The 24,154-nt window shown below is 44.6% G+C and overlaps 1 protein-coding gene across 1 annotated transcript in view; it reads right to left on the minus strand.

Moving 5' to 3' along the window:
* Nucleotides 1–24,154, minus strand: part of UST (uronyl 2-sulfotransferase) — an 813,325-nt gene that overhangs the window by 93,470 nt on the left and 695,701 nt on the right. The window contains exon 6 of the mRNA XM_069235183.1: nt 3,472–3,569. Coding sequence (XP_069091284.1) covers nt 3,472–3,569 — 98 coding nt within the window. The remainder of the gene's footprint in view (nt 1–3,471; nt 3,570–24,154) is intronic.

Genomic DNA, 24,154 nt, shown 5'->3' on the forward strand with positions numbered 1-24,154 from the left:
GGTATATAGGGTGAAGATTAAAGGCCTGATTGAGAGGCTGGCAAGTAGGGTTTTAAATTGCACACATAAATGAGTACCCTGTCTGCCAAACTCTCGGTCTGGGTGTTTTATTTAGAGACAGGTGGAACAAAAGCTTTCCATTGATGGAGCCCCGCTGACGGAAAGCTTCCTCTGACATTCCGACAGAGAAGGGGCCTTGAGAGTCAGGGCATTACAATACCCACCATACTTAGGGTGGATGCTATAATATTCTTTTTATTGTCCTTCATCAGCAAGCGAAACTTGGCGGTGGGAGACAGAAAAAACAAATAACGGCCCGCCCTAAACCTTGGAGGATAACTCCCAGAGAGTGTGTGGGAGAGTTAGGAGACGGGGGGTGGGGGAGTTGGTTGTTTAGTTTCTTTGTTTTCCTGAAAATAAAACTCCCTCTTTTGGAGTTTGTTTTGGAAAAACTAAAACCGTTTGGTGAATGGCCATCAACACCAATGGATTTTCCAACAACCCTTTGTACTTGAAGGGAACTGCTGTGAACGCAGCTCTGTTAAGCGTAAAGAGATATCCACAGGCTCGTAGTGTTCAGTAAATTTGGTCGACACTGTTCGTCAGGGTGGTGGAAGTAATATCCTCCGCCTCCCTGATGGCCAGAGTACAGTCGAGTAAAGCTTAAAACAGGCCCTAAGTTTTAAACAAGAGATTGACAGTGAAGTGGTTTCTCCGATCAACCTTTTTCTTCCACTTCTTTTCTCTTTAGCTCACCTTTCAGATCATTTTTCATCCTTGTTTTCTCTTTCTGTTGAGGTTTTCCCATCTTTCTCTTCTTCCTTTTTTCCCTTTGCTGCCTTTCTCCTTCTTGCCATGTGTCAAGGACTGATTATGAAATATAAACTGCCGATATGCACCCCATTTGGTCACTTTGATAAACTAATTTGCTCAATGCGTGTTGCAAAAAACCTACAATGTTCCTTTTTTAACTATGCTGTCCCTTCATTACCATCAAAATGTCACTCACGCTAGGTACAACAAGACTGTTTATTTGAAATCCATAACACCCATATGTTCACCAAAATGTTGCTCTCTTATCTGAAATTTGACTTTTTCACTTTGCTGCTATTCCTTACTTCCTGCAGAAGCCAGAGTAATCAGTGGTGCAAAACACTGGCCAATAATTGACTTTAGTTCATTTTCTTTCTTGTGTATGGAAAGGAGCAGCAGACAAAAACTGACATAGTGTCAGGTCTCCACAGAAACATGAATGGAGTTCAATGACAAGCATAGTTTGTGTGCCACAAGCATTGCTTCCTAGAACAGGATGAAGCAAGGATCGGGGCGGCAAGTCAAGTGAAAGAATTCTTACACTCCTAAGTAAAATTAAATATTCTGTCCACTCTCTTCAAGATGGTAACCACAACTGCTGCCAGCAAGAGAAACCCTGTGCACTCTGCTGCTGGCATACTCCAGACCAAGCCCTCATGATGAGAAGAAGAAGTGAAGGGGAGCTTCAAAATGAATGGGGGAGTGAGTCTCAGGGAATATATATATATACTGAGCCGCTTTTGTTGATATATATATATATATATATATATATATTCTCTGAGACTCACTCCCCCATCCATTATTGCTAATGACCCCAGAAGCACTTATCACATAACATCCTTGATAATATCAATGTAATTTTTGCAGTAAAATTTTTGACAAATAACTGTGCATGGCAAGGGCGCGAGTTCTAGTTAGTTGAGGTAATTCTAACTATAACTGGTGAATTTCTATGGTTTCATAAAAAAAACAAGAAATTCAGCAGTTATAGTTATGGTTAACTCAAGTAATTATAACTCGCGCCCTACGGTAACTATAACTTGAGCCCCCGCCATTCACTGTTTTCTCATCAATAATTTTAATGCAAATGATGCAGGAAAATATATAGATGATGCCACAAAAGGTGTCATCAATGATGTAATATGTGGAGTAATTAGCTGTGTGTGCTAAAGAAGCAAGTTATAGTTACCTTAGGGTGCGAGTCCCTGTAACCTTTGTTTTTCTCAGTACATTTCTATGTTTTTTTTTTAGCTTGCACAGATGTAAATATAACCAGCGCCGCTAGGGGTTGGCCTCAGGTTCTGGCCTTGGCCAGGCCCAGCAACCAACCCTCCTGCATGCACCCAAGCCCAAGCTGCACAAGGCCTTCGGCCATGCGCAGCATGTGGTTGGATGCAGTGTGTGTGTGTTTTTTTTTTCTCTGGAATTGCAGACCTACCATTGAATCTGTGGATCCGCGGATCAGACGGAAAATAAATAGAGCAATTCTTTGCCCACGAAGGGTCCCTAAGAGACCCCTCTATGTGCCCTATGGGGTCAGGATGCCTGTATCCTGAGCGCTTATGTGTTTTTGAACTCTTCTCACCCCGAGCCGATGCCACAAACAAAATGACGGCCATACCTTTTCGGTCAGGTTGCGGCCAGACAATCAGGGCCTTGCTTTTCCCCTGGGTTCGCAGACCTGGACCCGGATCCGCGGGTCTGGATCTGCGGAGGATCGACATCCCTATATATCTATATTTTGTGGCCTTAAATTAGTCCAAAAGTACTGAACAGATTTACCCCACACCACAAAAAGCGTAATCTGCGTAACAGGATCTAACTTCCTGCCAAATTTGGTGTAATTCCATTCAGTAGTTTAGGCTGCAGACGTGTCTAAATACCCTATGGAAAAATTAATGGAAAAAACGCTTTTTGGGACCTCCCCTTTTTCTCGTCTCCTGCTTGACGGATCACCCTGAAACTTTCAAGACAGCAGCTGAACTGACCAAACTATAGGTTTTGAAAATGTATTTAAGTTTCGTCAAGCGGTGCTAAAGTTATAGTCAAAACAAAATATGCTCTGTCTGTGGAAACTAGTAATATATATATATATATATAATAAATACACTGGGTAAAATGTATATAAAGGTACTAAATACACTTGGTAATCTGAGGGAGCAGCATTTTGTACGCAGGTTGCGAAACCTTCCAGTAAAATATAAATGAACCAACCAGAAGTAGGAATTTGTGAGAACGCGTTTGAAGGTGGCCTTCTCCTTTAGATCCCTACTCACCATACAATTAGTTCCTTATGGGTGTATGAAAAATGGTAATGGGGTGACATTTCCTGAACCCTGGTTCACCAGGATACAAGAATGGTGTGCACCGAATCTTTTGCAATTTCCTATTACAGGTGTCAGATATTGAAAGGGAACTCTAAAAGAATACTGCTTTCTCAAAAACATATGTACTAGATTTGAGGGAGCATGATCCATGCCACGGATGTACTTACTATACATCAGACAGTATACCGGGGGCAAAAATGGCAGCTTTCAGGCACTTTTATAGCCAATGTATATAATATTAATCTCGCGGATGAGAAGAGGTATTTTTTCCGAAGAGAGTTCTTCTCTAATTAGCGAGTACACCTCCGACTTAGAAACATTCAAAACTCACCTGCATTTTGGATGCTGCCCACAAAAATAGGGTATGATGTAAAATAATCTGGGATTGGAACATTCTGCATGGTTCCCAAGAATGCACTCATTTATGTCCTAGAAAGCAAAAAGAAAGAAAAATATCATATATTCAGCAAGCAACCACGGTGATTTTTATGTATAGTAATTATTTATATTAATTACTATAACAGTAATATAATTAATAGTGTCTGATGGGTCTTTGGGACTAATGAGAGCTATTCAAAGACACATTTATCAATCAATAACCTATTATGATGAAAGGTTTTGTGCAGAATGCCGTCTCAGGTATTTTTCTTTTATTATGTTATCTTTTATAACGAAGTCCTTATGACTTACCGCCTAGTTTAGTGCGCTGCTGCATCATATACACTTCCTCCACTTGTTCTTGCCTAAATGTCCCTCCATTAACTTACTTCTCAATGTCTAAGCTTCTTTTCTCCAAGCGACGGAGGCACGCAATCCTTTTTTTTTACCATTTGTTCTTTATTGTCATTTTTATGTTGAATCATACAGTACAGCAAATAAACAATCTAGTTGTTGGCAATAGCATACTTAGCTTGGTGATTCCAGCCATGGGGCTATCATAAGCTGCCCTATTGTATGTTCATGTTGCTAGTAACAACAAACATCTGCAAAGCTACCCTCCCACACGGACCCCGCCCCTTCCTCATCCTCATCATCCAGCCAGCTATTTCAGTAGGTTATAACATGTTCATAAAGCTATTGGTGCATATCAATTTATGCATTTGTACGTCACATGTGAGGTAGGTAGTACACGTAATCCAATAAAGGGCATATAATAATAATATACAAATAGTTACCACTAGTGTCGGGTTGGTTCTTCAGGTTTGTGTTTTATGCCCCTAAGGATTGTCTCCCAGTCCAGCAATTGTTTGGACCTGACCATACTTTCCTTAGGGTGTGATTTTTCATTTAGTTCAGCCTTAGCAAATGTGTCCCACACGTCTCTTTATTGCTGCTGTGGAGCTATGTTCTTTAAGTCCCATTTTCTGTTTTACTTCCACTAAAATAGTAAGAGATCTTATTGTGCATTGCCCCATTCTCGAATGGTTCTCCTTTTTTTACCAAAAGGGTATGTTAGAGCAAGACACAAATTGTATGGTACATTGCCCATTCTGTAAAAGTGCATTGTTTATGGAGCCTCAATAACGTTAATGGTGTCTCACTTGTCTTAGCAGGGAGATCATCACTCATTTTCTCTGCATGTGAAGCATGGCGGGTCTGAGAAGGGAACACTTACAACGGTCCCCACACACTGGATGAAAACCCATTGCATACCAGGACCATTTATTTGGTTTACATCAGTGCTTTAAATGGGCCGGTACTCTCCGGTACTGAGTACCGGCACTTTTTTATTTTGAGAGGGAGAGTACCGGCATATCTCAAGAAAAATGTAATACTTTTAATTGGAGAGTACCGGCACTTCTCAGAAACAAGCAGGTACTCTGTTATAGAGTACCTGCACTTCTATTTTTCCATTTAAAGCACTGGTTTACATAAACCACCTCCCACTTTGGCACTCTGTTTCAGTAAAACAAAAACGTGGGTTCTGCCTAAAAAGCAATATCTGCAATGGCAGATGCACTGTAGGTAGTGAGGTCTCCATCGTGCAAGCAGTGATCTCAAAATACGGTGGGAAGTCGCAAGCAGAGACCACATTCTCTATAACCCTAACAGACCCTCTCACTACAGGCTAAAACATGTTCTATATCCTTCTGCTGTTAACTGTGAGCCCTTTTGTAAGCACTAAGAATAAAGCCTTTAGAACAGAAGTTCAACCCTGGCACAGGCTTAGTAATAAAGAATTTCTACTCACAAATAATCGTTGACTAGGGAAAAGTATTAGATCATTTTTCAATGGATCAACAGGCTAACACGTCTCCACAAGAGACAATCAGAGACATAGTAAAGTAGTGAAGAATGATGTATTTTTATCAATATGTAATCCAAGTAGTACATTACACTATCCTGTCCAAATTATGCAAAAATAGGAAGGATCATCCACTGACTAATGATAATCTGAGGCTCGAGATCATCTAGAGAAGTATTCACATATCTTTTCAGCGATGAACAGCTGTGAATAGCATCTAAAGCAGACATATTTCTAAGAGCAGTAACTGAGATCAAAAATATTTTTTGACAATGAGGAGGATCCGGATCCTGGCACTAAAAAGGAACTAATAAAAGACATAGGAAGAAGTTATGAGTTTTTTAGACTGACCTCAAGACTGATAAATCAGTGGTAGTGTTCCAGCCTTTGATATTGTTTAGGTAGGTGCTGCTCACACAATTTGGCATTTTCACATCTTCATTCCACATCCAAAAATTCCTCTCTGACTATTTCCCCATCTCACAATATGTTCCCCAACTCACAAACATTGAGAGTTAAAAGATTAAAGCCCTCATTACAACCCTGGCAATCAAAGACCACCAGGGCAGTTTTGGAGGTTGTACTGCCAACAGGTTGGCGGTACAAACTTGCGGATTATGACCGTGGTGGAAGCGCCGCAGTCGCACCGCCGGGACCGGCGGTTTACCGCCATGGTTGTCCCAGCGGTTTTAATCCACAAGGGCAGCGCTGCTTGCAGTGTTGCCCAGGGGATTACGAGTTCCCTTCCCACCAGTCTTTCCATGGCGGTAGGAACCGCCATGGAAAGGCTGGCGGGAAGGGGAGTCGCGGTGCCCCTGGGGGCCCCTGCACTGCCCATGCACTTGGCATGGGCAGTGCAGGGGCCCCCAGGCACAGCCCCACACTGCTTTTCACTGTCTGCACAGCAGACAGTGAAAAGCGCAACGGGTGCAGCTGAATTTGGAGCCAGCTCCCATGTTGCGGCCCACATCCCCGCTAGGCCGACGGGCGGAAACCACCATAGTTGTAATGAGGCCCTAAGGCCCTCATTATGACAGTGGCGTTAAAAACCGCCTACCACCACGGCGACGCCCGCTAAAAGACAGTCGCTGTGGCTACCAGGCGACCACCATATTATGACCGTAGCTGGAATTCCGCCAGAAGGATGGCGGAATTCTGGCTACGGTCATGGCGGCAGATGGCGGTAAGGTGGGGCTGCCCCGTCCTGTCTCCTGCTGGAGGACCCCCTGAAATCAGGTAAGTCGGGTGCTCCGACAGGAGAGGAGGTTTGTGTGTGTGTGAATGTGGATGTGCATTGCGTGTGGTATGTGTGTGCATGCGTATATTGTGTGTTGTGTGAATGAGTGGGTGCTCGTATGTATGTCAGTGTGTGTGGATGTGTGTGTTTGAATGGATGTATGCATGTGTAAGTGATTGTGGGTGTGAGTGTGTGTATGCGTGTGTATGATGGTGCGTGCCTGTGCGTGTAAGTCTGGGGGCCTGGAGTGGGAGGGGGAGGGGTGGGGAATACCCCTATCAGTGACAGTGAAGGGATCCCCTGTCACTGATAGTGCCTACCGCCATGGTTTTCGTGGCGGTAAGGAAGCCACGAAAACCATGGCGGTAGGTGGGGTCATAATGCAGCGGGTGGGACAGTGAAAGCAGCCTGGCTGGAGACTGTAGTCTCCAGCCCAGTGGCTGTTACCGCCTGGGTGGACGGAGTGGTATATTGGCAGTTTGGCTTGAGCCAAACCACCAATGTCATATTTTGGGGAAAGGTACTGCCAGCCTGTTGGCAGTACTTTTCTCCAAAACACCGCCATCCTCCAGGGTCATAATCAGGGCCTAAGAGCCTGATTTAAATGTTGGCAGTGGGAAATACTCTGTCACGAACATGACGGATATCCCGTCCACCATATTACGATATTACGGGATATCAGTAACATTTGTGACAGAGTATTCCCTCCGCCAACATCTAAATCAGGCCTAAAATATGTACACTTATGTATAATTTGCAACTGATCTTCAGTGTTTTTCATTTGTATGGTGGTGGTACATATTTTAAAGTATTGATCAATAACAAATCATCCACAATAGTCCACGATTAACACAAGTAATGGAATAAAACTATATTTGAAACCGCTTTGCAGATCTATGGGATTTAGGAATTGTCTATTGGCCCTCAAGATCTGCAAGACGGATCCAAATGTGCTTGTGGCTTGCAAAATTAGCAACATTTCTGGAGGCTATTTGGCATATTAGACTAAAATTTAAAGCCAATTGTTTTTAACGTTGTAAAATTCTTGCCTAATGAATTGTCCTTTGGCAGCTGACATCTATGAATATTCTATGCAGCTAGGGCACTCATGTATAGAAAATTTTGGTATACACTCAGATTATAATCTGTATCTATATTGAGTTTTTTTGGTATTTTATTATTCTTAGTCAACGATCATTGTGATGTTTACTATCCATTTTATATTTATTTATTTAAGTGTTTGTATATGTGCTTTTATGGTATACTGTTTACAGAAATAAAGCTGAATTGAATTGATAAGATAAAGTGAAAACATAAGAAATATCTAGAGCAGGCTTCTCTAATGAGTAACTCATGAGCTACGTGTAGCTCATCTTCTACCTGTGAGTAAATCTCTCTTGCAGCCCAGCCTACTGAATTATAAACATTTTCTTAATTGAATAACTATATCTATACCAACACCGAAAAAAGCTTCTGGCAGGCTCGATGGGACACCTTCATAATTCATTGCAAAAAAAAACTCCAAATAGTGATCCGATTTATAGACATATTACAAAGATGTTCTTTTAGGCTTCGATAGTGAAATGCAGCAGATGTTAAAAAAAAAGATAAATCCAATGGGCGAGAGCAAGAGTGACAGTGCCCTAGCTTTGCGGACCTGCAGTACTACTGAGTAAAATTCAAGACATCAGCACTAAATGTATTTAGTAGTCCTAATAACAATGCGCCACTAGGGACCAGACAGCAGCCGCAGACCTCTGCCTGCTTGCACACTATTATTCAGTTGCCAGATGAAGACCTCTGCTGTTTTCATTTATACCTGTGAGCTACAAACGGACCTTATGCTGTCAAACAGAATGACCTGTTTTAATGTAGTTGCACAATGTTATCTGTTATTTAGTCTATTAAAACAGAATAAAAGTTATGGCCAGGTTTAGATATTTGTGGAAGGGTTACTCCATCACAATGGCAACAGATGGGATGGGATTTAGATTTCGTTGGACAGAATATCCCTCACTGTTGTGGCTGAGTAACCCATCCACTAATATGTAAATCAAGCCCTTCAACCTTATGAGCAGCTTGGTGGATTAAAGATCGAAACTGTGTTAATTTATGTCATTTAGGGACAAAATGTACCTGCTAACCTCAGCATTCCCCTTAAGTCCAATCTACCTCCAGAAAAACAAGCACTGGCAAAGCCAAAGGTCTGGCAGCCCACCATCATAAAAAAAGCTTGGCAAAGCCAATGGGTCTAGCATTGGCCATCAGGGCCTGATTTAGACCTTGCCGGTTTTATCACCAGTCCACTCTGGCGGCAGGCCCGAAAAAGACCATCTAGTTGAAGGTGTTCCGCCCACTGTATTTAGATGTATTGCAGCTGAGCCGAAGACCACCGCAACAGAGTGCCCTTCTTAGCTGCCAGGCAGGCGGGTTCTCATCAACAGTATTTAGATGGTACAGTTGTACAGGCAGTGTCCTGCTGGCGGTTTGCTGATGGAGGGAGGACATCGCTGGACCCAATGGACATCGGACAAGTGCAGTGGCGGTGGAATAAAGGTAAATCACACACACTCTACTCTTGACATATGTGTTCCCTTGCATCACACACAACACAACACATCACATACACATCAATATCCATTGCTATTCTACCACAACACATACATGCAGCATACACACATTGATGCACATCCATGACATAGACACACTCATGATGCTGCACCCACACATGACACAATCACAATAACTACACACAGCTACACACATGCACACACAAGCACAACTACACGCATCAAGACAATGACTGCACACAGTAACATGCACCTGAATGTTGCACGTATCAACTCAACATGCAACACAACATGCACAACAACATCCACGTCGTCTGCAAGTGGCATATATACTGACCCAACCATATGGCCCACTAAATCTCCCTCCACCTCACCCAGCCAATCGTGTCACACACACCTACTGACTCACACACGCCGCTCGATACATAACATGACGGGTACAGGTCCCCTTGCAATGTGCACACATCGGCACAGTTGGGAAGTGTGAATGTACCATCACTGTGGTGCCAACATTCATTTAGCAATAAATACTGGCACCATAATGATGGCTGTGTATGTGTACACATAATCACAAACTCTAAAGTAGGCTTATATATTTTGGCATAAAATTTGCGATAAGCACTTTGTGTATGTCAAGATAAACGTTGTTTTTATAACCAAAGCCAAATATACAGAAAAACACACAAGTACATTTTGTGCAAAAGTCCAGCTCTTTGGTTATAAATAGATGTGTAGACAGAAATACAATGCAGTAGTCAATATACCATGACAACTATATTTTTGACTGACTTACACTCTGCTTCTCCCATATTTTGTGCCATAATTGTTGATTATTGGGGTTTTGTTGGGATGGTTAGCCCTGGGGGTGAAGTACCTGTTTCTTTGGGAATTACCTAAATTGTGTGGGGGCTTACGCCACATCTGTTCCTTATTTTAGAGTTTGACATGTATTGTGGCTTTGTCAAAGCTTACTTTTTTACGTTCTAAATGCCCTTCTGACAGTGCTTTGTTTGATTTTGTTTAAACTGTATTCCCATAAAAACAAGTGATTTGAAATGACTTCACTTGTTCGATGCTCTCTACCTTGAGACTAAGGGCTAGTCTACCTAGGGAGAAGGTAAGGATTTGAAGCTGTTCGTTTGATGGCATGGGTTTTAAAATGTTAATACAATCAGACATAACAGAGGTATTGCCGGTTAAATAGGGTACTCTCATCAGCTAAACATGGATGGCAGACTGAGTGCCCTTACCAGCCTCAAGCCAGAGTACTTTTGATAACAATAGTAGAGGTCCTTGTAAAAATGCCATGTGCAGGTGTGTTCTGTAATAAGTAGTGTAAAACCCAAATGAGTATGCCTTGTTTGGAACTGCTAAGTATAGCACAGGTTGTCCCCCAACTTTTTGCCCTCATTTGTACTGCTAGATGCTGGTTTTCAACTCTGACAGTGCACTGAAGCCTGCTAACCAGACTCCATTGCCAGTGTTATTTCCCCTAAAAAAGTTAAATGACAACTGTAATCCCTTTGGCCAGGACTTTATAACCCATTGTAAGTCCCTAGTAAATGGTACCCCTGGTACTTAGGGCACGGGTACTAAAGAGGGTCCCTCTGTTGCAGCATGTATTGTGCCACCCTAAGGGACCCCAATACAAATTACACACAGACTGCCACTGCAGACTGTGTGTCATGGTGCAAACAATGAGTGAAAACATGACATTGCACACTCAGTGTGCCGTGCCCCAAATCGCTACATCTACTATATGTAAGTCACCTCTACAGCAGGCCTTGGAATACTAAGACAGAGTGCAATATATTTGATGTGAGGACAAATCTGCATGAGCAGATATGCCCTTGTGATGTCTAGTTCAAGTGCTAGATGTAACAAGTGACCAGGGAAGCCATCTTAAGGTATGTACTCAGCTCTCGTCATTACGAGTTATTCAGCTACATAATGGCTTCACTGAAACCTATGGTGCTTGGTATCAAACACCTTGTCTTAATAAATCCATACTGATGTCATTATTTAATGTATTATGACATGCACCCAGAGGGCACCTGAGAGATGCCCTGTATAAGACATACTAGTCTTATAATGTGATGGCTGACTAGTATCAACCAGCCTGCCACCACAGACAAGTTTCTGACCCCCTGGAGCTGAAAGATCGTGCTCTGAGGCCAGAAACAATGCCTGATCTAGAAGAAGGTGTTATCACCTCCTCTAGCAGGATGGCTAGTAAATCTGCATACCATGGCCAGGAGATTCAAAGCCCCTGCTGTCTTTGATTTGCGACCTTGGCATCTTACAGACCTGGAAAATGCCACTCCTTGCTCTGAGGCCCATTTGGCACCAGGACAGTAGGTGTTTTGCACTACCAGGCTAGTCACACCCTTAAGGTGGGCTGCCTTATGTGCTCCAGGAAGGAAGAGTTCCACTATTTTGTTTTTGGTGGAATTAGGAATTCTGGGACAGGTTTATGTCCACTCGCCAAAGGAAGTGGTCATATAGGGGAGTGTAGTCACCCCAGGGTTAGATAGCCCATTGACTACTACACTTACCTAAATGCCCATAAATTGAGTATTTAAGTAGGCCTCTGACACCAGGAGTTTAGATTCATCTGACTGAAGAAGGAGGACAAAGAAGAGCCAACCAACATGCAAACTGAGTACTAGCCTGGACTTTGGCTGTCAAACCCTGCCCACCTGCTGCTGTCCTGACAATCGCCCGGACCCAACTAGTCCTGCAGCTGTGCATCTGCCAAAAGCCTCAGAAGGTTGCCAGAACTTTGCCAACTAGCTCAAATCCCCTTGGAGAGGAGGAGTCACTTCCCTGCAACCTGCAGACACGAACTGCGACTTCCGGTCCACCAATCTGCTGACCACTGGGTCCACCAATGCAGCAGGCACCCAGGTGAAGGTCAGGTCTGGGAGGACAGACCCATCTCCCCAACAAGCTTGGAGATGCCAAGCCCACACAGGAGTTGTCCTGCAAAAATACCTGTGACACATGAGCAGTTGCAAGCACCAAGGATTGTTTGTGTTTGGCGCAGAAACCACCACCGCAAAAAGGCAACGTGCCTACGAGGGAGGACTGAATCGACAAAGCTGCCCACAATAGTGGCCCAACTTTCTATTTTCCTCCCCCTCTGCAGGTCTAACCAAGCAACCGGACGACCAAAACCCCCTGCACCAGAGCGCCCCAACCCGGTAACACAATCATTGACTGTGCTCTCTTGCTCCCAGGACCCTCACAAATTAAGCCTCCCATTGGGAGCTCTGGGACTTGTCCTCAGGCCCCACTCTGCAGCCTATTTCTAGGAACGCCCATTCTTCACCAACCATGCACAGCACAAGGTAGCCGACCTGTCCAGCACCTCTGCACCCAGATACCCCAGGGCAGGTAAACCCGAACTGCTGGTGGTTCTTGTGACCTTGCCCCTCTGGCACTCTACAACCTAAAGAGGATCCTCTCTCAACCAGAACCAAGCAACCCAATACTAGTTTCATCCTAGTTGGGCCTCTTCTATCAGGTGCAGCTTGGTTCCAGTGGCAAAGTGAGCACGGGACCCACTTCCAGGCATTATCATGCCATTGTTAGGAACTGCTCAGAATGTATGTTATCTTGTTTCTCTAGCCTCAACATCTGAGAGGAATGAGATTTGGGTGTTAGGAAATTACAGAATCTAATAAGTGTTGGAAAATGGGTTATTGGTAGGGCAGGTAGGTACCTACACCTAGCAACAAGCCACTAACCTCCACATAGGTACAGTTAGGTCTCAGTAAATTAATCCCAGCTCAACCCTTGGTAGCTTGGCAACGAGCGTCAAGGCTTAACTTAGGAGACAAAGTGTAAAGCATTCAAATATCACAAAACAGTAATTAAATAAAACACAGGAAACAGTTTAAAAATCCAAAACCAATTTATAAAAATAGTTTATATTTTTATCTTTAAAATTACACAAAAACGATTAAAATCGGTTCAGGGGAACCGGAGATATGAATTTTTAAAGAATTAATACTTTTCTAGCGCTTAGAAACAAAAAGCGCCAATCGGGTCATCTGGTTGCACCTCGACCGGGGCAAAGTCAAACTTTCAGGCCGACCGCAATGGAGCCCTGCTCGGCTACAGGTCGCGGGAGGCCTCGGTTAAAAAGTTACCTTCTGACTTAGTCTTTATTTTGAAGTTTTTCTTCACCGGGACGAACCTGCCAGTTGAATCCGACCTCCTGGAGCCCTTGTCCGGATACGCGATGTGGGTTTCCTCGGTGGAGACTTTTACCTTCGGACTTAGTCGTTTTTTCGAGATGAAAATCCTTCGACCGGGGTAAACCTGGATCTTGATCCGACGTCCATGGAGCCCTTCTCGGATACGATGGCTGGGAGGTCCCGGTCAACTTTTTACGTTCGGACTTAGTCTCTTTTTTGGATGTTTTTCTTTACCGGGACGAACCACGAAGTCAGGCCGGGTCGCGGTTGAGGCAAGCCGGCTAGAATTTCTGCGGCGGGTCGGTCCCTCTCTGGAGCTTTTTTCCAAAAATTCTCAAATCTTTTCCAAACTTCTGGGGCTTCACCCAGATGTTCTTTTAAGGTTCTTTTGGGGTCCACAGCTCACCCCAAGGGTCCAGAAGTTCTGTGATGGTCCTTGGGGGGTGCGGACTTCAACTCCCAGAATGCACCTGGCACAAACTCCTTTTTGGCCACTGGTCAGTGGTCAGCTGGTCGCTTTCTTCAGGAGTTGGTGCAGGGGACTCTGGTTAGCAATTTTTCACCTGTAGCAAACAGGGAGTCCCTCCTTGAACCAGTTGAAGCCAGGCAAAGTCCTTCTTGTGGTGAAGCCCAAGTGTGCAGCTGGTGCAGTCCTTCTGAGTGCAGGGTCCAGGTGCAGGCCAGGGGTCCAGCAGGGCAGTCCTTCTTCTTCTTTAGTTCCTTTCTTGTTGAATTCTGGAGGGGATCTGAGGTGTGGGTGCAGGTCTGCCAGTTTTATCCTTGCTCCTGGGTGAAAAGCAGGGGGCCCTGGTTCTCCAATCAGGGACAGGGTCGTCCCCCTGTGATGACCACTTCCTGGGAAGTGTGGCAAAAATCCATCCCAGAAGGCAACAGTCTCTAAAAATCCAACATGGATGAATCTGATTTTTGGAGGTTACATCTGGCTGAGCCCACCCACTGGTGTGGCTAAAAATCATAAACACACCCCTCTCCTGCCCTCTCCTAATCTAATCAAGGGGGCACCTAGCTGTCTGGGGTTGCAGGATGTGGGGGTGTTGCTGGGTGCTGCAAATGTCCTTCTCTGCCTTTGAAGACCAGTTTGGCAGCCCTCCCCCTTCCTGCCTCACCATCTGCTGAGGGGAGATTCTCTCCCCCAAGCACATTCCTTTGTGTGAAGTCTGGCCACTTCACACCTCATCAAGGCAGCCTGGCAGAAGCTGCTGCAGGCTGGCCAATCAGAGCACAGCAGCAAAAACAATGCAGAGCTGAAATTGGCAACTTTTTAGGTAAAGACTAAACTTTTTACCTGGACAAGTTATATTAAATCCAACAACTGGAAGTTGTGGGATTTATTACAACAATCAATTTGATACCAAATTCTTGGTATGTAACATTTAAGGAGACTTTAAAATTTAAAATAAAGTCTGCCCATTCTAGCCTATGAAGGCCATTTACTTCAATGAGGGAAAAACAAATTTGGCTGTTTTTACCTCACTAGGGCTTATAAATCTATTTTATAAAGTCCCTGCTTATAGTTACATGGCACCCAGCCCTAGGGGCACATAGGGCACACCTTAGGGGTGACTTATATGTAAAAATAAGGTAGTTTAAGACTTTGGAAGTACCTTTAATTCCAAAGTCGAATTTGCATATAACTTTAATTTAAAAGCAGCCAGCAAGGCAGGCTTGCTTTTAAAATGACACTGGGCACCTCAGAAATGCACCTAGGTGTGCACCACCTATGCTGTGGTCCCTAAACCTACATGCCCTACCATATAATAGGGACTTATAGGTAGGTTAACTTAGCCAATTATAATTAGCCTAATTTGCATATCCATTTTACACAGAGCACAGGCCCTGGGACTGGTTAGCAGTACCCAGGGCACCTTTAAAGTCAGGAAAACACCAGCAAAAAGTGGAAAATGGGGGCAAAAAGTTATGGGGCCTCTGCAATCAGCCCTGTTTTCTCACAATAAGCATTGCAACAATTCAATTTTTTTCATAGAGACACAGCAAAGCATCCAAGTGGTGAGGTCCAAAAAAGCAAGAGAGAACGTAATGTTTATATATACAGAAATGGATTCAATGTTTCACAAGGTGTAATAGGTACAGACTAACTGTAGAAAACAGCCTCCACACTGCCTGTTACCCGTGGCCATGTTTGGTGAAGGGTGTGAAATTTTTAATATAATATATTATGACAATGTCTTACAAAACATGGGCCCTCATTCTAACCCCGGCCAAAAAATGGCATTCTGACCGCGGCGGTCACCGCCGCGATCGACCGCCACTTTCCCACTCCGACCGCCACGGCGGTCATGACCGACGGGCTGGAGTTTGCGCACTCCGGCCCGGCGGTCGACCCAAGACCGCCAACCGCATCATGACCCTGCTTACCGCCGCGGTTTTTGGCGGTCGGGAACCGCCATGCGAACCATGGCGGTAGGCACTATCGGGGCCAGGGAATTCCATCCCTGGCACTGATAGGGGTCTCCCCCACCCCCACTACCCCCCACGAGTACCCCCCCCACACCCTCCACCCCCTGCCACCCCCCAGAGATGTTACAAACCCCCTGCCCCCCCCACCCCGACATGCACATACACGCACCCCGACATGCACGCACCCCCAACATGCACATATGCACACCCCCTACACACACACATACACAACGGGGGCACATACCCGCACACATACATGCCAACATGCGCACCCGCCGAACTACACACATTGCCCATAGGCACAGCAGCACCCCCCGTCTGCATGCACGCGCTCACACACCCCCTCTACACACCCCCATGCACGCACACATCACACAACACCCCCCCACCCCCTCCCCTCACGGACGATCAACTTACCTTGTGCGTTGGTCCTCCGGGAGGCGACGGGAGCCATAGGGACGTGACCGCTAACAGAAGACCGCCAACAGAAGACCGCCACACAGAAATGTGGGTCGTAATTCTGTGGGCGGTGTTCTGCTGGCGTGGCGGTGGAGGTTGACCAGTCTCCACTTTCCCGCCGACCGCCAGTGTGGCTGCTGGCGGTTTTCCGGCGGAACGCTCCCAGCGGTCGGAATACGCGCCGCAGCATACCGCCGCGGTCGGCGGTCTTTACCGCAGCGGTAACTCGGCGGTCTTGCGAAAAGACCGCCAAGGTCAGAATCACCCCCATGGTCTGTTTTAAGAAAATTAACATACTCCAATAGACTCTAGTAAAAAAAGGGTCGACCGACAACGTGTTTTTTCGAACTGCAAATAGACTTGCTCCAGAACAAATTGCGACAAACATAAGGAAGCACAAATTGTGCAGGATCCACATAAATAAAAAGTTAGAGATGGTCACAAATTTAGTAACTATGCATGCACAACACTTTTCCATCATTGGAATGACTTTTGCACAAGCAAACTGTAATCCAATGGCATGGAGGAAGAACTACCCAGTGACATACCCTCCAAATAGTGGGAAGATACATTTGGACAGTAAAGCCCATGGATTGTTTCATGAGTCACTAAACAGATGCAAAGGTTTTGTTCCTGTGGTCCCAGGTATTATAATAATCCTAGTCACCCCTAGCACAAGTCAAAAAATTAACACGAGCAAAAGTGAGGACAAAATAAGCATTCACTTTTTTAGGATATAGACAATAAGAACATTCCCCACATTGAAAAATGTGCTCTTTTATAAGGAAAACTGTTGTGGGTCTACCTCTCCGTAGGAGTTATGCACATTTTGCCAGTTTAGTGATGCATAGTTCTAAGAAGCATGTTAATGTGTGTACTTATGCTAGATAAGTGTATCAAGTTATTCAAGTTCATACGTTCTGGATTTGACATCTGCATTATGCACCCATGCACCGGCACACAACATAAGGGCACGTACGCACTCAAAGAACTTGCAAACTAGCACTAGACAACACATCTACATATGCCCATGGTTCAACACACAGGCACCACTGAACGCAGACAAAAAACATGCAGGCAGCACAGGTCAAAGGATTATGCTTACTGGTGGGGAACAGGATAAAGTGCTCAGCACCAAATGAGACTTCTTGAAGGGGGCTGGCTCCCTTCTTTCCCAAAGAGGTAATGAAATCAGTAGTACAAATCCATGTGCTTGCTAAGATTGCCTACGGAAATGCACTATCATAGGTATTCCCAAAGACCCATCTGGCTCCTCTGAAGGCAGATGCCCATCACCCTCCCCCCACCGCACTCAGGTGGTAGATTAGTCTTAAGCACCAGGCTTGACCGCATTAGGCCAAAGACACCCTCAAGTGGCTTTCACTGGTCAGAAGCATATATAAATTGGACTATATTTAGTACCTAAAACCTTGTAGTCGGGAGCCCCAAAAAACTGACCAGTGAGTCGGGATATGGCTTCATGAAGGAGGTTTTCATACCTCCAAAGGAAGTTGCCCTACCTGAGAGTTGGTAAATTCACTATCTCGTGTAGGCCCGTTCCCTTCAAAGCTCTGAAAACCTCCTGCTTGAAGCAAATAATCTTTACGAAAAAGGGTACTTAAGCAACCCCTCTCTGGGAACACACTCATTGTACTTTACGCATTCACAGTAGTCAGGATCAATCTCTCCCAAAGATTGTTAAAAAAAGGACTTAAAATGTCTGCCAGTTAAATGGCATGGTCAATTTTAACACTTCTCTCATTTATGATGTTGCAATCTATCCCAACAATGCCTGTAACTATCACTCTCTTACGATGCTGCTCTTTCTTTTCTCTACAATTATTTTGACTACTTTGTTAAATTTACTGCATATGTTCATAGGATTTAATATCATATTTGCACTGCCAAAAATGAGTTTCGTGCTAACTTATATACTATCTTGATTATGCCCGGATTGTGGGGAAATTTATGAGAGATCTGCTCCACAGCAGCATCACTTTTAGTGATGCAAAGGAGGCGCAAACTTTTCAACCATATCTTTGACGACAAGCAAAGTCACTTTGTGTGGTTTTGAAGGGACTCATATATAAGGAGCAGGGGAATGCAGTGCAAATCGCTGAGTTACCTTACTCAGGGTGATGGAGGCATTCAAAGGACGTTGCGGTTCCTCTTCCCACACAACACCCATGGATTTTGACGCATCCCCAAATTTACAAGAGACTGCAAACATTGGGATGTGTCAAAACCTTACACCTCCACAGGGGAGGTGCAACCAGGAGAAATATCTTTATTTCTCCTTGTGTTTTCCTCCTCCTATGCATGCTGCATTCTACAGCATGCACAGAAAGAGGAAAAAAAGCCTCCTAGGATGGTTTTTGTGCAGAAAGGTGCCCCTTTTCAAAGATATTTGGTGACATACAAGTTAGTTATAAAAAACGAATTCATTTGGGCTGCCCAATCAAATGGATTTTGCTCAATCAGGATTAGCATGCGATCTTTAAACACCACGCTCCAATCATAGGTTGATTGAATGTGACAGTGACCTAAAGGTGCATACTTGGGTACCTGAGTTATAAAGTGCTGTATTTCCAGGGTGAGATACCTAGAGCGTACATTTTTGCTATGTTCAGTAATTTGTTGTCTTCAGAGTCTCTCTGGGCTGCTCCCACATACCTCTATGGGTTTGGAGGTCAACAGTTTATTCAATATGGATCTGGAATTTCATGGAAGGAATATTGAGTAACTAATGTCAAGGACCAAAATATCGATAGGTTAGTATGTATAGATTTTCAATACCTAACTCTACATAAGGTATAAGGAAGGGAGGTTAAGTAAAGTAAACATATACCTCCCTCAGTTCAATTGCTTCCTTGATATTTTGATATTTAATATATTTTTTCCTTCCCAGGACAGTCACAGGATTCTGCTCGCTAGCAGGTGGAGTACTCTCTCCATGTGAAGATTACAATATGGTTGTGTTAAGGTAGCCTCAGGAGAAACACTGGTTTTTGGTACATGAACAACATATGTAATTTCAGGCTAAAGATGTCTGTTATTTTGTTTTGTGACATTTTGAACTCTCACATAGGGGAGTCACAAGAGTTCAATACCATAGTTTTGATTCTGCGTGGCATGTGCAATATTGACCAACATCATACAGAAGATAAGTTTACAATATGTGTGATGGTAACATGAAACATCCTTAGAGTTAGCCCTAATGGCCCGCTGCTGGATGGACAAGGATGAGATTACATGGATATTATCCTCAACCATGGAAAAAACATCTCCACAAAATGTCCTGCAACAGCTTGACTCTCTCCTATGGAATACTCTAGATTTGAGATTACTACACTTCAATTGTGTCATACATTACTGCCATATTTCCAAATATCACCTTATATTGACAGCCACTTACTGCTCAATGTATTGTGTAGTACTATCAGATGTTTACAGGGCAAACCATGAGACTACCTTCTAGTCTGTGGCTGGACAAAGACATTTTCTTCCTGCTTAAAAGTTACTTTTGTCTGTCCGCTGATACCAGGAGAAATTGTTTGTTTGCTGTCTTGATTAATCCATATCAAGAGAATGGTTCCAACAGATGTTTCAATGTGTCAGCAATGCTCAAATCAAACGTTTTGTATTCAAAACCTTGTGCCAAATGCCACTTTCCTTTCTATTTTGATATCTTTAACATCATAGAGGTTTGCCTATCTCTCCAAGGATAAGATCTCTCCCTTCTTAGCTCTCTCAACTTTGATGGCATCCCCAAGCAAGGTTAGTGATATTCTGGCAATTGTTCACCTCTTCAAGACTTACTGATATAGTTTCCGTGATGATTTTCACATCCAACAACAGAGCAAGAGCAACAGCTACAGTATGTTATTCGGATGGAGCAAAGGTTTTTTTTTGGCCATTTGTTCTCATTAGAGTATCGGGGATGGGCTGCAGAATTTGTTATGATTTTCATACAACACTGGGTAGTTTATTCTTACAAGTAACTGCCAGCACTTCAGGACCTGGGGTCTGCAGACCACTGGGGGTCTCAGCAATATTCATAGGGTCAACAACTGTGCAACTCTTTAGAAATTGAAATGCCATTAGCAGAAAAATAAAATTATCTATCTATCTATCTATCTATCTATCTATCTATCTATCTATCTATCTATCTATCTATCTATCTATCTATCTATCTATATATCTATCTATCTTCCCTATGGGTGGTCACCAGTAAGTAGTTATAGTTATGACCTACATTGCATAGGAAAAGTGTTTTTGCTTTGCCAATAACTTCGCCCCATTTGATTAATCCTCACAAAATTTTCAAAACTAGTTTGCCACTCACTTCAGCTGCTGTCTTGAAAGTTTCAGGATGAATCGAAAAGCCGGGGCAGAGAAAAAGGAGGGTCCCAAAATGTTTTTTGCCCAATGCAATTTCCATAGGAATTTTTAGACATGACTAAAGCCCATACCTCTGAACAGAATTACACAAATGTGGCAGGAATATAGCTTTTGGTCCAGAAAGCACCTTTTTTTGTTATTCTGTGAAAATTCTTTCGGTAGTTTTGGAGTTATTAAAAGAAAAATAAATTTGTATATATAGGAAACAGAAGCTCTGCAGATCCCAGAGACCTCATGCTGAGGTCTGATTGGCTGCCAAGACTTCAACCATAAGTGTTGGCAGCCATTTTAGGACTCAGCCGAGTGCCAAACAAAAGTTTTAAAAAGAGGGCAGGGTAGGAATACCCTGACCCCCAACCCTGGGGACCCCGTCAGGGCAAATAATTTGACACTGAAAATCGCTGAGGATCTGCAAATCCAGCACAACATTTAAAAAAAACAAGAGTGGTTTCCCACACTTGTTTATTTGAATCCTCCAGGTAGGCCAGGTCCTGGGGCCATGCCAATTTATAATTCTTAGGGAGGGGGACACATGCAGCCCCTCCTGTGCACTTAAAAGTGCCCCGTGCCACCACCCTCCAGGGACTTATATTAAATATAAGTGGAGGCCATGCAAACACACCCTTTGTTTCACAAGAACCCTGGGGACCACCGCCTCCCTGGGGCTTAGTAAAAATATAAGAGGGGTGCTGCATGGACCCACCCTCATTTGCTCTTCGGGGCCTCAGGGACCACCACCTCCCGGGGCCATAATATTTTTAAAAAGGGGGCCGTGCATCCCCCCCACCTCCTAGGCAATATTCATCCTCGAGAACCATTACCTCTGTGCACACAAATGGAGGAGGGCCACACACCACACCCCCTGTGGAGCCACTGATGACTCTGGGGACTGCCACCCCTCAGGGCCAGCGCCCTATCTCCTGAGGTGCCCACCCTGTGGAGACAGCAGTTTGCTTTTGCCTGGCGGGAGCTTTGACAGCTCCTGTGAAGTGTGAGCAAACTGTAAGTCCATTCCCAGTGAGTGGGAGCAGGAAAACTGCTCCAGCTCAGCTGGGTGTGGTCTTTTCATCTGTTTTCTGGCCGCTCAAGCAGGCAGGAAAACAGATGAAAGTATTTCTCCTGCACGCAGGGAGCTACCTTTTTTGCAGCCCCCTGTGTGTTGAAGCAATGCCGTCTCCCCGCAGGTGATGGGGAGCTGGCAGGGATCTCTGAGGAATTCAGGCTCCCCCCATGGTCCCTCAAACAGACTAATATGAGCATATCTCAACCGAATAATAAAGCAATTACTATATATATAATTAAGAGGAAGTGAACTTGTTTGGTGGAGATTTAACTCTTTGTAGTCCTATCATCTTTTCCAAAACAGGACTCATCTGATCACAGATTTGTTTACGTAGATATCTCAAGGAAATATCACATTGCTAAAATTACAGACACACAAGCTCACCCGGGAAATTACCTCAGCATCTTTTATGCGGGTATGGTGTATGAGATGCAATGTACATTTAGTAGCAAGGTAACTATTACTAATTAGCCAGTAGATAGTATTCCAGTTGCGTATACACTTTGCGCGGAATTGTGGCCTCTTCTTGGGGCACCATAGCTTATGTAGTGAGTGTGACAAGAGTTGTTTTTTGTAATGTGCTGTTGAGAACAAAGCATATTGGTCTTCCTTTAAACTACTTCAAGCGTGTAAAATGAGCTAGAAGCCCAAGTTGGCCGGGGAGGGGGACATTAAGGGGGCTGACACAGGATTGGGTGCTAATGGGGGGGGTGGCTTAGTCCCAAAATGGCTGCCAAACCTTCCTGTTTGAAGTGTTGGCAGCCAGTCAGCTTTCCGCACAGGGACCGTTAGATGTGCAGAGTGTCAGGGTCCCTAGACATAAAAATTGTTTTTTTTTCCTTTATAATCTCAAAAACTACTAAACAGATTTACACCAAATCACAAAAAGCATGATCTGTGCACCTAGATCTAGTTTCCTGCCAAATTAGGTGTAATTCCGTTCAGAGGTTCTGGCTGTAGAAGTGTCTAAAAATCCAGTGGGAACATGTATGGAGAAAACATGTTTTGGACTGCTCTTTTTCTCCACCCCAACTTGACGAATCACCTCAAAACTCTCTAGACAGCAGCTGAAGTGAGTAGTGTACTAGTTTGAACATTCAGCAAGCGACGCCAAAGTTATTGGCAAAACAATAAACACTTTTCCTAATGAAACTAGGTCCTAACTACAGCTACCTATTGGCGACCGCCATATTCAATGAAAAAATCAAAGGTTATAGGGATGCTATAGTTAGGTTCTGATTTTACACGCACAAACCATAGAAATTCAACAGATATATATAATTATCTCCAGAAACTATAACTTGTGCCCTACGGTAGCTATAACTCAAGCCCCCACCCTGCACAGTTTTCTGTGGCTAAACCCCCATATACACACAACCCTGACCCCCACATGGCCTTTGGTTGTGTGTGTCAGGAGTTGGACAAAGGGCTTGGCCTGTGGCCTGGTCCTGCAGCCAACTCCTGCGGGCACCCACCCCTGTGCCTTGCATGGCCTTTGGTCGTGCACAGTGGTTTGGATGCAGGGCCAGGCTCTGCAGTCACCCCCCATACACACCCAACCCAGCACCATGCATGGCCTTTGCTGTGAACAGCAGAGGTTGGCCGTGCGGCCAAACCCCCATACACATCCACGCCAAGTAGGACTTTAAGCCGTGCACAGCCACCCCCTTCAGACACCTGCACCTTGCACGGTCTTCAGCCGTGTGGGTAGTACAGACGCAGGCCCAACGCCATATTTAGGCAACCCAGGTGAGGACCATGCAGTCCTCTTCCTGGGCCTATTATGCCCCAGAGACCCCATCCTCCGAGTCCACCCAATAATTGAAAGATGATGGGGCAAGTGGGCCTCTCCCCAGTCCGATATTGGGCTTGTGGGCCCCATTCCCCAGGGCCGGTTATTTAGTTGAAGCAGAGTGGGGTATTGTGGCCCATCTCTCCAGACCCTTGTACCAAGCAATTAGTTGAAGGGAAGGGAGAGTCATGAGGTCCCCCCTCCCCAGGCCAATTTCCACCCGGGGAACCTATCTCCCAGGGCCGGCCACTTGTTGCTGGGTGCCCTGGCCCTTCCCCAGTGCAGTCAGTGAGCCTCTAAGTCCCCACAGTCTGAGCCAGCTCCCCGTCTCCAGAGGGAGACAGCATTGCTCCCACACACAGGGTGCACCAAGCAATGCTGCTCCCTTCATGCAGGAGCAACTGTTTCATCTGTTTTCCTCACAGCTTGACAGCCGACATAAAAACAGATAAAAAGTCTGCTTCCAGTGAGCGGGAGCAGTTTTCCTGCTCCCACCTGCTGGAGAGGACTTACTGTTTGCTCTCACTAGAATGGAGCTGTCAAAGCTCCTGCAAAGTGATAGAGAACAAGTATGTGCTGAGGTGCCCACACTCAGGACATTATTTT

Source organism: Pleurodeles waltl, chromosome 5 (assembly GCF_031143425.1).
Source record: "Pleurodeles waltl isolate 20211129_DDA chromosome 5, aPleWal1.hap1.20221129, whole genome shotgun sequence".
Lineage (NCBI taxonomy): Eukaryota > Metazoa > Chordata > Amphibia > Caudata > Salamandridae > Pleurodeles > Pleurodeles waltl.